Source organism: Triturus cristatus, chromosome 11 (assembly GCF_964204655.1).
Source record: "Triturus cristatus chromosome 11, aTriCri1.1, whole genome shotgun sequence".
Taxonomy (NCBI): domain Eukaryota; kingdom Metazoa; phylum Chordata; class Amphibia; order Caudata; family Salamandridae; genus Triturus; species Triturus cristatus.
This window is the reverse complement of record NC_140594.1, coordinates 839,227,463-839,245,417: the sequence shown is the minus strand read 5'-3', so window position 1 is coordinate 839,245,417 and position 17,955 is coordinate 839,227,463. Positions and strand designations below refer to the sequence as shown.

Below are 17,955 nucleotides of genomic sequence, written 5' to 3'. Positions count from 1 at the left end.
TTCTTTTCTAAAATGATCAAATGCTTTCTACAATTATTTGAGGAGCATTAGCTTGGATAATGTCATCAATTATGCCATTTAACATGTCATGAATGATGTAATATTTGAGGTCAGAAGCAGTGCATTTGGGGGCATAAATAATAGTTAGCTCACTGAAATGTAACTGGCAAATTGCCATGACTTTTTGTTGTTCAAGCATTAGTTTTTAACTTATTTCAAAATCTAACTATAACGTCACATTAACCTTTGTTTTTTTTCAGTGTATTCCTGAGGTTTTGTAATGTTAGGGAAGGTATACCTTGCAATAACACCTATTCAACCTTTGTTTTTTTTCAGTCACTTTTTGATGTTTTTAAACATATTCAGCCAACAACTGCACTGTACACATCCTTAAGCCGTTCACAATTGGGGATTGGCACAGGTCCACCGCCTGCTGATGGCCAACCCACTACAGCCTGCCCTCTTTGGTCAGCTTGCTGTCCCTGCCTCTCCTCCCCTCCTGCTTTGTTCTCCATCTATGTGTCCCTGCCCCTTCTTCTGCCTTGTGTGGTCAGCTTGCTGCCCCTGCCCTCCTCCTGCTACCCTCTGTTCTTCATTTGCATGTCCTGGCCACTCCTGTCTGCCCTCCTTGAACAGCTTGCTGCCCCGTCCCCATCGCTCTCCATCTCTGCGTGTGTGCTCCAGCTCCTTTTCACTTGCCCTTCGTTGTCCATTGTGCTGCCTCTGACCATGGCCGCCTGTCCTCTGCCCCATCTCCCTGACCTTGATTCTCCATGTGCATGTCCCTGACCCTTCCTCCTGCCCTCCATGGTGCATTGTGCTAACCCTGCCCATGCAGGCCTGCTCCCCATGGTGAGATTGCTGCCCCTGCCCCTCTTCTGCCTTTCCTCTGTTCACCGTCTGCATCCCCCTGCCCCATATCATTAGGGCTCTGTGGACAGTTTACTGCCTGTGATCATGCCGGCCTGCCCTATGTAGTCAGTGTGCTGCCCCTGCTCCTGCCCCCCTCATCCCTTCCCTTTGTTCTCTGTCTCTGGGCCTCTACCTCCTCTCTCCTGCCTTCATGGGCAATTGTGCTGCCCCTGCCCGTTCAGCTCTTTCCTCTGTGGTCTGCTTGTTGCCCCTGCCCCCCTCCTCCCTGCCATCTGTTGTCCAAGTCTGTCCTTGCCCCCTCCCTCCTGCCCTGAGCGATCTTTTGTGCTGCCACTGCCCCTCCAGCTTGCCCTTTGTGAGTAACTTGCTACTGTTACCCACCTCCTCCCTGCTCTCTATTGTTATAGTCCATGCTTCTGCCCCCTTCCCGCCATCCCTGCATGGTCCGATGTACTGCGACTGCTTCTCCCACTTACATGCTCCATATCCCTGCCACCTCGTCCTTGTCCCGCAGGTAAGATGTACTTCCTCCGTCTCTCCCACTTTCTTTCCATGGTTAGCTTGTTGTCCCTGACCCTGCCCACCTTCCCCTGCCCCCTGTTTTTATTTATTTATTTAAAGTTTTATAAAGCACGTAGCTATCTCCAACAGAGGTGTCCCGGCGCTAAGGTAGCAGATTCACACTAGAAGGCTCAGGGAGTGGAGCTATGTACTATTAAAGAGCCAGGTTTTCAAAGTTCTCCTAAAGGCCGGTTCTGGCGCTGTCATGTGGAGGTGAAGAGGCATGGTATTCCAGAGCCTCGCAGTTCTAACCCCAAATGCTCTGCCGCCTATCCTGGTCTTACGGAAACAAGGAATCGTGAGCAGTTTCAAATGGTTTGATCTCAGGACCCGGTCTTGTTGGTAATTTTGTAATCTGCGTCTCAGGTAGGCCGGGCCCTGACTCCTGGTGGCTTTGTAGGCCAGAGTAAGTGCCTTAAATTCGATTCTCCTACTGACGAGCAGCCAGTGAAGGCTGTGCAGATGGGGCGAGATACAATGGCGGAATGGCACATTTCTGATCAGTCTAGCCACAGCATTTTGAACCATTTGCAGCCTGCGGACCAAATAGTCTGGTAGTCCTAAGTAAACACTATTGGAATAGTCCAGTCGAGATGTGACTAAGGCATGGACCACAGTCCTCCTGCAGTCCTTCGGGAGGAAATGGAGGAATTTCCTCAAGGCTCGCAGCTTCCAGAAGCATGAGGAGGAGACCTGTCAAATCTGGGTCTTGAAGGAGAGATCATTATCGAATTTTAACTAAGAGCTTCGCGAAGTGCTACTTCGCGAACTACGTCCACCCTTAATTTTAACCCTAAATTTCTAGCCGAGTCCAATGGAACCGGAGGAGGATTCAACTCTGATGGCCACCAGAGCTTAGAGGGTGGCGGGACTGGTTGGTTGAAGAACAGCACCTCAGTTTTCTCAGTGTTCAACTTTAAGTTGTCTGACTCAATGTCTCTAGCCCAACACTCCAGCACCTGCCCTGCCCCCCCATTGTCCGTGCTTCTGCTCCCTTCCTCCTGCGCTCCATTAAGCTGCCACTGCTCCTCCTGCCTGCTGTGTGTGGTTCATTGTGTCTCCACAGGCCCAGCTGAATGGCTAGCATGGCCTGCTTGCTGCCCCGGTCCCTGCCCCCTCCTCACTGCCCCTTTTATCCGAGTTCATGCCCCATCCCCGCTCTCCTGCCCTTCATGGCCCATTGTCCTGCCACTGCCACTGCTACTCCTGCCTGACATGCTTGGTCTGTTGTGCTGCCATTCCCCTTCTGCTTCCCATGCGTCGTCAGCTTGTTGCCCCTGCCTCCTTCCTCCTGCCCACTGTTTTCTGAGTCCAGCCTTTACTCCCTCCATTCTGTTATCCATGGCCCTTTGTGTATGCCCCAGCCCTCTCTCTTCCACCCACTATGGTCCACTGTGCTTCCACTTCCACTTCCACTCCTACCTGCCATACATGGTCCATTCTGCTGCCATTGCCCCCCACCTGCTCTGTGTGGTCAGCTTTCTGCCCTTGTCCCTGACCATCTTCCACCTTCTCTCCATTGTCTGTGTCCGTGCCCCTATCCTCTCCCTCCTGTTTTCCTTTGTGCATTATGCTTCCATTGCCCTATTGCCCACCCTGCATGATTAGCTTGCTGTTCCTGCCCCGCCCTCCATTGTCCAAGTTTGTGCCCCTGTTCCCTCCATCCTGCCCTCCATTGTCCATTGAGCTGCCACTGCTCCTTCTGTCTGCCTTGTATGGTCTGTTAAAGTGTCAGTGCCACTCCCACTAGCCCTATGTGGTCAGCTTTTTGTCCCTGTTCCATCACCCTGCCCTCTGTTGTCACGAGTCCATGTACCTATCACCTCCCTCCTGCCCTCCATGGTCCATTGTTTTGCCACTCCCCCTCCCTCCTGCCCTCCATGGTTTGCTGTGCTTCCACTCCCATTTCTGCTTGCCCTACATTGTCTGTTGTACTGCCATCACCCCTTCCATTTGCCTCTGCCCCTGCCACCCTCCTCCCTGCCCTATGTTGTCCATATTCGTGCTGCATCCCTTCCCTTCTGCTCTGCATGGTCCATTGGTGTGCCTTTGCCCGCTCCCTCCTAACCTCCATGGTGTGTTATGCTGCCAATGACCCTCCTACCTGTCCTGTGTTGTTAGTTTGCTGCCCTTATCACCCTCCCTCCAGCCCTTCACTGCTGTGTGCATGCACCTGCTCCCTCTATCCTGCTCTCCATGGTCCATTGTGTTGCCACTGACCCTCCCACCTGCACTATGTGGTCTGCCTTCTGCCCCGGCCTCCATCCCTCTGCCCTCCATTGTCGGTGTGTGTGCCCCTACCCCCCCCTCTTGCCCTCCATGGTATATTGTGCTACCACTGCCCTTCCACCTGCCATGTGTGGTGTACTGAGCTGCCACTACCCTGTTGACCGACCTATGTAGTCAGCTTGCTGCCCCTGTCACCTCCTTCCTGCCCTCCATTGTCCGAGTCTATGCCCCTAAAACATCCCTCTTGCCCTCCATGGTCGGTTGTGTTGTCACTGCCTCTCGCTCCTGCCCAGCATGGTTTGTTTTACTGCCACAGCCTCTCTTACCTGTCTTGCATGATTGGCTTACTGCCATTGTCCCCTTGCCCTCCATGGTCTGTTGTTCTGCCACTGCTCCTTGTCTGGCCTGCGTGGTCCATTGTGCTGCCACTGCCCCCCAACCTGCCCAGCGTAGTCAGTTTGCTGCCTCTGCCGCTGCTCCCTTCCCCCTGCCCTCCATTTTCCAAGTCTGTGTCTAAGCCCCCTCCCGCCATACAGTATTTTAATAAACAACTAGAGGGTTAACATTTGTATTTTCGACAAAATTATGGCACATCTGAAGTCATCTTGATGGAATCAAAACTGTAACACCTAAAGAAGTTCCTTTAGAAATGAACAAAATAAGTTTATTATGGTTAGTCCTCTAGAAAGCTAAAACCGGGACACCTTTTTCTGAGTTCTCAAATAGCTACAAATGGCTTTTAAACTAGTTGCTATTTTTATGTTTTTAATCCAATTGATCACTTGATTATTTGTTGCACAAGTTACTTAAGCATGTTGCACACTTTTATTATTGCGCTATATATGGCTTATATTCAGGCTCTTTTTTTCAGGCAGTCATCTGTGGATACTTTTTTGTTATCAAGCTCCCTCATTTTGCATTCACTGCAGTATTCTCTCTAGGAAATGCTCTCAGTTTTACAGCTTTGAGTCCATCAAGATGGCATTCAGGTATGACACACTTTTGTCATAAATACAGAATGTCAGCACTCTAGCTGCTCTTTAGAACACTGTGGTAAAGCTGTAGTTGATCATCACAGAGGTAACTGACAGATTGCTGTTTGTAGTGTCCTCCCCAGCCTAGGTATTCATAAATGAATACGTCACACACAGAGATTGGCATTACATGTCTTTATTCTGCTGCGTGTACCTGTGGACTCAACATTCTAAACATCAACTCTATTCCTCACACCCAAACACTTATGTTACAGTTCTACGGATTCCATCAGGAACCAAAAGGGTCCTGTCATCACTAACTCACAAGACATTACATCTCCCCCTCTGTTAAATATAAAAACATTTTTTACAGAGTGTCCACTGAGGCTGTGAAGAGGGATGAGAAGCATCCTTGACTGACACTGGTGTAGTAGGAACAGAAGCAGTCAGGTGGTTTCCTATAGTCTCAAGTGAACCAGTCTCATCTCTGACATCAGGAACTGTCTAATGATGAGGAAGACACCTGAAGTGCAAAGAATCTTGCATAATGGACTTTCCAGGATGGTGAGCAGTCCCCATGTGTCCTTTACTAGTCACAACTTTGAAAGGTTCAGCATCAAAGGGAGCATTAGATTTGCAGTTACTCTGTTATCGCATCAATACTCAAGCTCCTTCATTGAAAGTAGTGTTCTTGGCACATCAACACTTGTCGGCATATACTTTCATCTTTTGCTTATGGCACAAGTATTTTTGATGAAGTTCACCATCTGTTATAGATCTTCTGTTGGTCCATTGTGGTAAATTGGTTGTCATGGTTCACCCTAACATTAAGGTGGAAAGACTTTCACCTGTTGTTGAATGAGGAGTCAACCGGCAAGATCGAAGAACAGCATGGAGAGCGGACTTCAGATCAAGGTTCCCCAATGTAGCATGCTGGAAGGTCTTTTTTACGGTGCTCATAAAGCATTCAACATCATTTGCCTGTGGCCTTAAATGGGCCATCTCCTTCCCTACAGGGCACAAGGGCTACCTCCCTTAAACTCATCACCCAAGGACATCATATGAGGCGTACCCCAAGGATCATCACTCAGCCCAACCATATTCAACACTTACATGACTCCCGTCACAGACGTCGTCAAATTCCACAGCCCCAACATAATCTCCTCCCACGACACTCAATTTATCCTCTCGCTCACCGAGGATGCCACTAAAACCAAAACTAACTTCTCCAACACCATTACCAATGTAGCCAACTGAATGAGAGACAACTGCCTCAGACTGAACTCCAACAAGAGAGAAGTACTGATCTTCAGGAACAACACCTCCATATGGGACCACAGTTGATGGTCAGCTGAACTCGGACCAACACCAACAAACCATGCAAGCAACCTAGGGATCATCCTCGACAGCCAACTGACCATGAGACGACGAGTCAACCCAGTCGCCTCCTCCGGCTTCTACACTCTTTGCATGCTCTACAGAATTTAAGGATGGATCACCATGACCAACCAGAAAAACTGTAACTCAGGCCATCGTCACCAGCCGCCTTGACTACAGTAGTCCTCTCTATGCCGGCATCTCTACCCAGCTCCTCAGAAGAATCCAGACCATACAGAACTCGGCAACCAGACTGATCATGGACCTTCCCAAACGGTCACACATCACCCCCCACCTCAGAAACCTCCATTGGCTCCCCATCCAGAAGAGATGCTAGTTCAAGATCCTCATACATGCCTACAAAGCCCTCCACGATCAACATCTATCCTACATCAACCATCGACTGAAACTCCATCAACCCTCCAGACACCTATGCTACTCCTCGTTCACCCCCGCCCACACCCCCTGCATCTGTCTCAGCCATAGTGGGGGACACTCCTTCTCCTGTATCGCCGCCAATACCTGGAATTACCTTCCCCTCCATCTCACAACAGACCTTCCCTGGCGGATTTCAGAAAGAGGCTTAAGACCTGGCATTTCTACAGAGACACAGCACCCTCAGCGCCCAGATACCCTTAGGAGTGACAGTGCTGCATTATTACAAATACTGATTGATTGGTTGATTGAAAGAGGTGTGCTTTTCTGATGTTTCACTTTGAGATGATCAAGAAAGTTTTTGAATTTTCAATCGTTGAATGGTGGGCCATTGTCAAACTTCAAAACTGAAGGAACACTTCATGTTGCAAAAGTGTCATCTAACCTCTAGATGACTGTTTCTTGATTGGTCGATGAGAGATCTTCAACCAATGGAAAAGAGGAGTATTCATTGATGACCACCATCAGGTTATGTCTTTTGTCAGGAGGACCAGAGGTTGTTGTGCAGATGATGCCAGAGCCTTGGGAGCGGCACGGTGCCGCACAGAACCGCGAGTCAGCCGCGAATTGGCACTCGGCTCAGCAGTCGCGTGCGGCTAAGGCATGCAGCTGATGCAGCTGATGCGGGCAGGAGGGAGCGGGAGGGAGCAAATGAGCATGCAGGGATGCAGATTGTGAGTGAGCGAGAGAGCGAGCGTTAACATGCAGTGGCAAGTTCCGCTCTAGCTCTAGCTCCAATTGCCGATCTCACCTGCCTCACCTGCCTCCCATCTTCAGTCACCGGTCTCTTATCTCCGGTCTCTGGTCTCCGTCACAACTCGGGACCAGGCTCCTCTACGGGGAAGCAGAAGGCGAGCCAGCGAGCCAGCGAGCTCTAGCTCTAGCTCAAACTCTGGCTCCAGCCCCTACTCTGGTCCGGTCGCAGTACCTTCCCCAGGGAAGCGAAAGCGAGGTTGGCGACTCGTCGCCCGCCCGCCGCAGCACCAAACATGAAGCATGAAGCACCTCCTCCTCCTACAGCCGGTATCGCGGTAACTGGATACTTCTACCAGAAGAGATGCTAGCAGTGGTCGAAAGGCCATGGGAGGCCCAAAGAAATCAATAGCAATTCTCTCCCATACAATTTTTGGTAAATCCAACATGTTCAAGGTATGTTCATTGGTTTTGGGAGGTAACCAAATCCACAAACAACTCTCTTTTGACTCTCTCGTCAAGATGAGGTAATCAAACTCTGTCTCGAAGAGCTCTCTTAATGCAACAATTCCACGATGTCCTTCATGGGCCATTCAATTACTTGTCACAGACTCTCTGGTATGACAATTCTCGAACCTTATAAGACACTACCTTCTTGAGTAAAGGCCAGTTCATCTTTCACATTTTTAGATATCTGATTTTCGCTGTCACATGTGAGAGGTTGATTGTGCTGTTTCCAGGACTGATGTGGAATTTTGTTTTTCACCATCAACATGTCACTATCTTTGCTCGCTCCAATAATGTTAATTCCACTGAAATAGTGGCAGGTGTACCATACTTTATGATGAAGTTAATGCAGGCTTCAGCCACTTTGGAAGGGGTACTATGACACTGTACTGGCACTCACGAAAAGTAGTCAGCAGGGTTTTGATCTTGGCCCGGTAAGTGCATAATAGTGTAGTCATATTCCTGTAGTCGCAAACCTCAATGTTCAATTCTAGGAGACATCTTGGCTTTTGGTTGCCAAAGATGGTATGCAAGGCTTGATGATCTGTTACCAAAGTGAAATGTTTTTCATATAAGAATACGCGGAAATGTTCACAAGCCCACACCCCTGCTAAAGTTTCTTGCTCAGGTTTTGAATAGGCATGTTCATTTTGTGTCAAACTTCTGCTTGCATATGCCACAAAATGCTGTCAAGCATTTGGGTGTCTACTGTGTTGGGCAAGGATCGTGCCCAACACAAACCAGGCTTGTATCAACAACAACCTCTTCATGAAGCTTAGGAATAAAGTAGGCCATTTCAGTGGCATTCTCAATTGCATGCTTGATTTTCTTAAAACATTGCTCACATTTGTGTGACCAGAAAAATGAAGCATTTCTTTTTGTTAAGTCTCTTAAGGGAGCACGTACTGTGGAAAAGTCATGTATGTATCTGGAACAGTATCTGTCTATGCCAAGGTATGAACATAACATGGTAACATCTTGTAGGGGATTGGAGGCTAACAAAGTTTGTACTTGAGCTGAATTCGGCGTCATACCCCCATCAAAAAAGATATGGCCAAAGAATTTACGTTTTGTTTTGTGGAACTCAAATTTCTCAGCATTCAAAGTTAAACCTCATCAGCAAGTAAACGGCACACTTATGTAAGAGCTTTATCATGTTCATTTTGGGTAGCTCACAAACGTGACGTATATCCCGTCCACCGTAATACATATACCATAGGATATAATGCACTTGTAATACAGCGGACAGGATATGCGTCACATTTGTGATGGAGTATCCCATCCGCAAAGATCTAAATCAGGTCCATAATTACCATTTGACCATCATAGGGGTCTTTGGCCTGGCACATTAGGCTGTTTTGGATGTTTCCCTCCACCATTTCACCTATTTCAAGTAGCCAGATTAATTATTTTTACCTTGGATTGGTCTTAACTCCCTGGAAGCCAATATAGACTTCCTGTTTTCCCTCACAGTACTTTGGGTATTATTATGATACAGCTTTCCTACAACATAAGCCTTCCCTGGTTGCCAAAGCTCTTGTCAGGTGTTTAGAATAGCATCCACCTCTTCTTGCTGTATCATGGTGAGATGCTTGCTTCTTTCACGTTTTTTCAGTTGTTTTCTTTGGAAGCCATGGTTAATTTTTGGCGGACCTAGGCATTAGATATCTTTGCGAGCACTTCATGCTGGTTCTTAACTCCTGCCTGGGCGTATTTTACCACCAGCTTTACTGGTCACTCCTTGACCTGGACACATATTCCTTCCATTGTGTGGCCGACTGCGGGTGTCATGCTATAGTGTCAGACAGACTTTTAGCTCCAGTTGGTATTCAGTAGTTAACAGAGGATAGTGAGCACAGATCATTGAAGCAAGTTTGTGGTTGGACTGCCACTTGAAAAGGATGGTCCTAGAGTCATATGTAGCCGTTTCAACAGTCAAAGTGTATTGTGGTGCCTACCTTGTGAATGCTGCTGCTCAGATCAGCCAGGTTCCCTCCTAACATAGGCAATAGGAAACATTACTAGGTGGGCAGGGGCCCACTAGTAATTTAGTATTGCAGCACGAGTCAGAGTAATCTCTGGTGGTTTCTCCTTACAGGGTTTCTATGGTATTCTGAAATGCCTCCTTTTGCCATACCCCCACTACATGTTTTTTCTAATATGATAACTCAGGGACTCTGTGAGAATGGTCAAGTTTGGAATGAAGCTTCCTCAATAGTTGTTCATGCCCAAGAAGCATTGGGTTTCTGGTACGTTAGGTAATCTTGATGCCCTTTACTTTTCTTGGATCCGCTTAGATCAATGCTGTTGACAATATATGCCAAAAAAGTATGACTTCCTTGTGGAGTGTGAGTTCAAGTTCTGTCCACCTTTGGAAAGTTGTCCTCACCCATTGGTGATTTTCCTGGCAGGTGCTGGCATGTATCAATATGTCATCAGTCACACCGTGGACTCTTTGAATCACTGCAACCATATTTCAGAATGTATGTTGTTACAATTCCGCATACAATGATACCTCAAAGCTGAGGTGGCACAGTACCTTCGAAACCCTAGGATCTCTCTGTGTATTGAGAATGTTTAATGTAGTTATTATTTTTACTAATAAAAATAAATTAATAAATAATCTTAACCCCTTCGGTGCCACGCCCTTTCCCCCTCCTGTGCCGGGCGTTGCACTAGTGGGTGGGGTTCATGACGAGATAGTCTCGTCATGGGCACAGCGCAACCGTGCTCCATGACGAGACTATCTTGTCATAGGCACTGAAGAGATTAATGTTGCCCATATATTAACATAAATCTTTAGATTTTTTTGTTAATGTATTCCTACTGCAAGAACAAGAAAAATTGCGGTTTAATTCCATAATTTTTCCTCAGAAAGAGCTTACCCACCGAACACCCTTTTTTCCAATTTATTTTAATAAGTTGACCTATTTTCATAGAATTGTATTAATTAATTAATTTGCTTATTCATTCCTTATTATATTTTATTAAATAACTACATATTTCAGGTAAAGTCTCTAGGGCCTGATTACGATGGTGTAAGGCCCACGTTGTTTTCCGCCCACCAGATTACTATGGCGGGTGAAAACGTGGCAGTCGGAAAGACCGACCGCCACGGTTCCCACATGCGGTCATTTTCTGACCACCTGTCGGAGCAGTTGTATTGCACAGCATGGCAGGCACAGCATGGCAGGCACCGCCGTCGGGATTATGATATCCTTTTTCCCCCGGTCGTTTCGGGGCGGTCAACCCACCACGAAACAGCAGGCGGAAACAAATTTGGGGGCCCGCAGCTAGCAGCACCCACAGCAATGTTAAATATAGCAGATACAACCTCCGTGGTGGAGGTCCCATTGTAATTGCATATGTGGGACTGCTGCTTTATAGGCTGGCGCTCCCCATCCCCGGAACGATGGCGGCATCGTAATCAGGCGCTAAGTGTTTTTAGTGTACTTAAATATTTTTAATAATCCCTTGGCTGTAACATGATTTTAATACTCACCATTAATGATATAGAATTCATTACAAGTTTGTCGGAATAGAGTGGGGCATTTACCAAATTTGGTAAATACCATTACCCCAGTGTGAGGTATTTACCAAGTGTGGTAAATACCTCCTATTCCAAGTTTTGAAAAGGAAAACGGGGCTTCATGTTTGGAATTGGTTCTTAACAGTGACATAACGAAACTTGAAGGGGCCCCCATGCAAGGTACATGGAGGCCCCCCCTCAGACTCAATCAGGACCTCTCAGGTCAGGGTACTGTGCTGAAGGGACCCATGGAGCTTGGTGGCCCCCACACCATGGATCTGCCGGGCCTATGTTACGCCATTGATTCTTAACATACAGAATTCTGCAAGTTAAGCCTTTTATACAGCTTTTTACCCTCAATAGACTTGGCGGGATGGACCTGCTGGAATTCGTTTGTGGAAAACTGCGAGGGTGTGATAATTATCACACAACTCGTAATTCTGATCACGGTGCAAACGTATTTGCACAGGGATCAGAGTTTAGCCATTATCTCATAATGAGGATTATAGTGTACCATCATGTGGTGACTCATGATGTAGAGCACACGATGTAATGTCCCACATTGTAGTGAACTCAATGCAGTGTGGGTGTGCCCTTCAGGACTTCCTCCCCACACTTAGACAACATCTTAACTTCAATGTCACCCTCTTAGGTGGCCACTAGTATCTGCATACTAATAGATCTGAGTCGGATGCCCACACCATCACAGTCCTTCTTTTGGATAAAAGCAGTGCCGAAATTAGTATATGTTTCTACCTCTTCTTAACTCATCCATAGAAAGCATGTCAGTGTTGTTTCATGATTTTTGTTCGCCTAATCTTCCTCGTGTACGAGCTGACTCTCGTGCAGTTCTTCACCAAGGAAACGGATGCTGCCCATATTGTCTGTTTCTCAGGCCTTTAACATATGTGTTCAACTCGATTTTGTGCATGCATTGCCATTGGCTTTAACTAGGTTTTATTCATAAAGTTACACAGAACGAATTTAAATCTATCATTCCTACAAACCTTTTGCCCATGTCCAAATGCCCTCTGTCAGTACTCTCCATGAGAGTCTGTAAAGAATGCTTCTTCTTGTTTAATCTTGCTTTGTGATAATGGAGTCTTTCTAGTCTCACATGATCCCCTATTTCGTGTTGTATTTACCTGGCCTGAATCCCTTCTATCTAGTATTTGTTGTAAAAAAAGACAGGCCAATGCCAGCCAAGTGAAGCAACTCCACTGCTATCTAGTGGCTTTATTTATCTGTGTGTTCAGGAGCAACTGACCACAGGGGGACAAAATATCATTCTGAAAGGACGTAATTGATGGTGTTTTGGAAAACTAAGGCTCATGAAGAGATTTCAAAGGTTGGCATCCTGCAGCGAAGCATCTCGATGTATCTGGGGAATTTGATTGTTTATGAGGATCCATCGTGTAGTGCTAGCTGGGGATAACACATATTTAGGACCAGAATTGGAAATCGTTACAGTCCATCAAGCCAAACTAATATTTCTGTTGTCTTTGGTGGAGTAATATGCCTTTTAACTTTGATGGCCATTGGCAGCCTTATAGACTTGCATATTGTTACCGGGCCAGTTTTGTAACTATGATGGAAAAATCACAGGGTGGGACCATCATCCCAGTACATACTTTGAAGCTATATTTTCAAGGTACATATATGTGCAGTTAGGTATACTGAATATATACTTACCTATTCATACATAGGTTCCTGATATAGTGGTAGTCAATAGTCTATGATCTTTTTGTAGGACGGTATTTGATATACAATATTCAGGTGGTATATCTTGGCTCAATTATGTGCAGTTATTTTAAGATCTTCTAAGAAATTAGTGATATAGACTGATCTCTAAGTATTTATCACATAGGCAACATCTTCCAGCACAGAGTTTCATTGTGCATCCAACCCCATCTGTCACCCTTCTGCATCTAGGGCAGAGTCACCAAAGCTGGACCAGTGAATTAACAAAAAAACACATTTGAGACATTCCTCCAATCCCTTAACAAAACACTTGTTTGGATCAGCTGCTGACAGGTAGAACCGCAGGTTGGCAGATTTTGTTTTATTCAGAAGGTTAAAGGTGGAAATATGAGTCACCCCAAGAGAGATACCTCTGCCCCAAGATACTGAAACTTGGAATGAATACCCTAGATTGGGGGTTAAAGAATGAGGACAAAGCTGGGCATTAACCAGTGAGCGAGCTTGTCAATTAGTTTTTCTAATACATGAACATATAGATTTTACTTGCAGTAGATGCTTACCTCGTCCTTTGGAATATCACTGACAGAAGACTCTGTGATGAGGCTAGTTTGTGACTGGCTGCTAATACCACTGTCTTCCTTCTGGTAGTCGATATCCAAAGAGTTTACAGAAAGCATTAAGTTTGATCTGGGCTTTAAACTCTTTGGTCTTTCAGGTGCCTCAGAAAACACTTCAATAGCGGAACTCCATCCAAGAGAAGTCATTGAGGTGGCAGTACTCCGGCTGTAACGGAAACATTTGCGTTGGGAACTTGGCATGGGGCTCTGTGGCTTGGGGCTCATGGGTTTGGTGGGGCCATCCCTTTCTTCTGTAGTTGAGCATATTTGAGGGCTACAAGGCAGTAACTGATTTAAATTTGAATCACAGTCACTTAAACTGATGGGAGACATCAATCCAGATTCCTCAGGTGGCAAATCTAAGCTGTTTTGTAGTTTGTCTGGGAGCTCTGAGTCCTCCGAAAATAAAGACATTAAAGTTTGTTCATTCAGCGGTGTTTCCTTTGTTGCATCCTCTGAAGATATCATGTCAAAGTTCGACCCAACTTTTTGATGTGAAATTACAATCTCTGTGGATGTTCCATGAGAGTCATTGGACCTTGTCAAATTGTGACCATTTTCAGTTTCTATTTTTTCTTTTGACAATTGCCTTAATGGGTCACATGGGTCCTGCTGCTGGGATGTTGGAGACTGGAGACCTTCTTGTGGTTCTGACAAACTTACAGGGCTTTGCTTTTTTGATGCCTCATATTCCTTGCTCTTTCGTAAGGTTTTCCATGAAGACTGGCGTAGCTTTCCTCTGTTCTTCTCAACTTTGAGAGATCCTTTGGCCCCTTCCTGGTCTGCATTCTCCTTCTCCAGGGATTTGGAATCAAAGAAACTTGAGAAGGATCTTTGTGCTAGTGCCAACCTTACCTTGAACTTTCGGCCATCTGATGTTTTGCTTCTTCGGCGGTCAATGGTGTCATCAGACGATTTATTGCTTTGCTCCTCAGTCTCCTCACGCTCATCCAAATCATTTGCACCAGAGGCCACATTTTCAAGAGATTTAGTAGTAACAAATTCATCAATGTCTATTCTTCCAGGCCCAGAGGCTTTTCTCATACTTCTGTTAAAAAAAGTACTCTTCTCAAAAAAATCATCATCATCTGAATTTTCAGAGATGTTGTATTCTACCTTGGTGCTGAATTTTCGATTTACTGGATTGGATGCTGGGGACAATGTATTTCGAATATGCTTTCCAGTGGGTCTTAATGATTCATTTTCATTCTCATCCTTCTTGGTCTCTAATTCTTTATGTTTCATGTTTTGCCTCTGATGATCTGGGTCTTCCATAAAGAGTGTCTTGTTCTTCTTGAATGAAGTAATTTTGGGGAAAGCTAAGAACTTGGAGGACTTCCCAGCTGTACCATTGTGCAGAGGCTTTTGCACAGCCTTGTAGAGGCTGCTGTTGCTTCCTAACAGACGCTTGCTATTATCCTCCAAATCCTCACTATTAGTACTGCCAGTGCTTATGTTATCGAGAACCATTGTGGGTGTAGTGGGTCTCTCAATATGTACTGGTCCATCAGTGACCTCTGCCATGTTCAAAAGCTGCTCATTATCAGAGTTGTTGATGTCAGCCACCGTGTGGTCAGAGTTTTCTATATCAAGTGTTTCATTAACATGATCTAAGACAGCCTCTGATGAATGAGAGCTTTCTGGCTTTTCACTTTCAACACTGTCTTCACGATTCTCCTCCAGCCTGGACAAATTTCCATTGTTGGCCATGTGATTTTCTTCCAAGTTGCTGAGAGGCCTTATTTCCAAACTGAGTGTACCTGCTCCTTCAAAGACTTCAGTGAGATATTCATTTCCTGGAAACACTGCTCTCCCCACCTCTTCATCCTTTGTTTCCAGTGCTAAATTCCTGGACTCCACCCATGCACCTTCTTCTGGAGAGATGTGCTCTGCAAATTCCTGAGAAGTCTCTAGAAAACTATAATGGGGTTTGGAGATCAGGTTGATCGAAATTGGTTCCTTGGAATGAGTCACTGGTTGTGATTTTGCCTCACTCGCTGTTCCCCTTATCAAAGATTGCACACTGGGAGATGTTAAAAAGGCAAGCTCTTGGTGCCCATCCTCACTCAAGGAAAATGTTTCTTCTCTATGTGCTACACTGTCAGGATATGTTTCCAGCATATCCGAGTATAACACACAGACATCGTGCTTGGAGGTTGACGTGCCATCTGCCCATATTTGGTTGTTGTCATTAACAGAGGCCGGTTGTTCACTTTCCAATCCACCACGGGCATCAAATGTCTCTGTCACAGATGCTCCACCCGTCTTTCTTTCTGCCTGAGCTCCAGTTTGTTCAATGGAGATAATAATTAAAGGGGGTTTTGATGCAAGATGGGCCCTTGAGTCTGTCTTGTGCCCCTTGTTCTGGGTTTCTGGAATGTGGGATTCAGCCTTGGTTTCCAGAGGACCATTGCACACATTGGGTAAAGCTGGCTGCTGATTATCGTCCACAGGAAGGTCTGTGCATGTAGGAGTTTGCTGTAGCAGAACTACTGGCTTTGTTGTCCACTCAGATCTTGAATTCGTAAGAAGTACCAGGCCTTTCAGTGTTTTTCTTGATCCCCGATCAGTGAGCCCTTCTGTAGTATCTTTCTGTTTGCTTGTATCCTTCTGTGATGATGGCACGTTGACTTCTGAGTCATTGACAAACGTTGAGGGCCCGCTGTGGATACAATTAGTGGAATGACTATGGCTCCCGATGTCTTTTTCTGTTAAAGGGGCAATTTCACTTGCCCGGGTGTTCAGGTCAGTGTATGAACCAGAGCCCCAAAAATGAGTTTCTGACTCAGGTTGATTCGTTGGCAGAATTCCTCTAAATGTTTCTTTACTAGTGGACAATGGGAAGTGGATTTCCTTTGAGGATTTATTTGACGGCTCATTATTTAGAGCTGCTGATGAACAAATTTCAGTAGGCACGAATGTTCTGGCTGTCTTTTTGTTAAGGTCACTTGTAGCTTTCTGAAGGGGAAGCTGTCTTGTCCGGGTGGAATCCTGGCCAGTTATTAGACCTTCTCCTAGGACCTCGCCTCCTCTAGCTTCCTTATCGTTCGCAGATGCACTCTCACAGTGCTCTCTGCGATGCACAGGGTGCTCTGGGTGTCTTTTTGGCAGTTGCCCTTTTGAACCAGACTCTCTAAGTTTACTCTTCTGAAGAAAGTAGTTAATAGTGGTTTCATTCTCCCTTTCACCTTGAAGGCTAATGTTTTCTGGGGTGCTAATCCATGATTTTGCTCTTGTAAAGTCACTTGGTTTTAAGTTCTGGCAACGCTGACCAATCTGAGAATCAAGCTGGGCCGCCTTCCATGGACATGCAAAGGCAATCTCTTCACGTCTTATTGAGTTGTGTCGGCTACAGTTTTTGCTTCGGGTTAGCACAAACTGCACATCACAATTCAAGGGGGGACCCTGATTGCTTCCGATTTTGCCTTTCTCTTCAAAATGAAGATCAGGCAAACTGTAGTGGGATTCGTTCTTGGGAAATGAGGAAAGACTTTCAGTCCTGTTACAAAGCAAGCAGTCGTCGGACTTTGATTGCAAATGAGAAGTGCTATTGACCTCGGCTGCTCTGGTCGTCCATTCTGGCAGCCATTCTTCAACGCCGTCCAAGCCAACTTGGCAGCCTCCTCCGACCACTTCAAGGGGATCAGCCTCTGCTGTGTGCCCTATGTGCTGATGGTCTGTGTCTGTACCTGTGTCCTGGGCTGCCTCGGAGTCTGTGATAGACACATCTGTGGTTAAAGTTGGCTCCTCCTCCTCCTCGCCCCTCAGTGTTGAAGCCTGTGTCCTTTCAAGGGGACTGTTCGAATCTGCCTCAAGGTCGGCAGAGGTTTCAGGCTGGCCCTTTTGTCGTTGGTCTGTGACCCTTGCATAAAGCTTAGTTCCTGGAGCAGTGGGAGCCTGACCTTGGTTGTTTGAGTTTGCGTCCCCCGTCCAGCAAAGTGTTTTAAGAGCGGGAGAAGCCTGTGGTTCACAATGTATGCTGTTTTTCTCTTCACATGCCAGCTTGGAACAGACCTCCTCATTGGTGATTGACTCTGCATCGGAAGCACTTTCAAAGGTCTCTGTCCTGACCTCGGAAGCACTTTCGCTCTGGTGGGACTGGGTCTCGAAGTAATCCTCATCAGTTTCTGGGCTTGATCCGCTGGTTTCCAGCTCTCCTGTGGCTATGGGAGTGGGACGGACTTCATTTTGTACAGCCGCTTCACCGGAGGTCTCCTCTTCTGTGTCTGGGGTCTGTGAATGAAATTAGAAGAATCAGCCATACAGTGTAGTTTGTGTCATCTCAGTGGTATTTAAATCATAAAACATGTTCTCAGCTCTTGTGAGAATCAAAGTGTATAATAACTGTGAAGTGCATCAGCTCACGGTACAATGTATGATACTCTAAAGCAGATGGAAAATGGATGCCTGTGCAGTGTAACGCACTATAACGGAAGAAGTATTGCATAACTATTAAGTG

At 46.2% G+C, this 17,955-nt stretch overlaps 1 protein-coding gene across 4 annotated transcripts in view; it reads right to left on the bottom strand.

Annotated features, from left to right (window-relative positions):
• LOC146785506 (uncharacterized) overlaps positions 1-17,955 on the bottom strand; it is a 691,519-nt gene that overhangs the window by 405,087 nt on the left and 268,477 nt on the right. For all 4 annotated transcript variants that reach the window (XM_085634607.1, XM_085634608.1, XM_085634610.1 and 1 more), the window contains exon 2: positions 13,440-17,729. In XM_085634607.1, the coding sequence (XP_085490733.1) occupies positions 13,440-17,729 (4,290 nt within the window). The remainder of the gene's footprint in view (positions 1-13,439; positions 17,730-17,955) is intronic.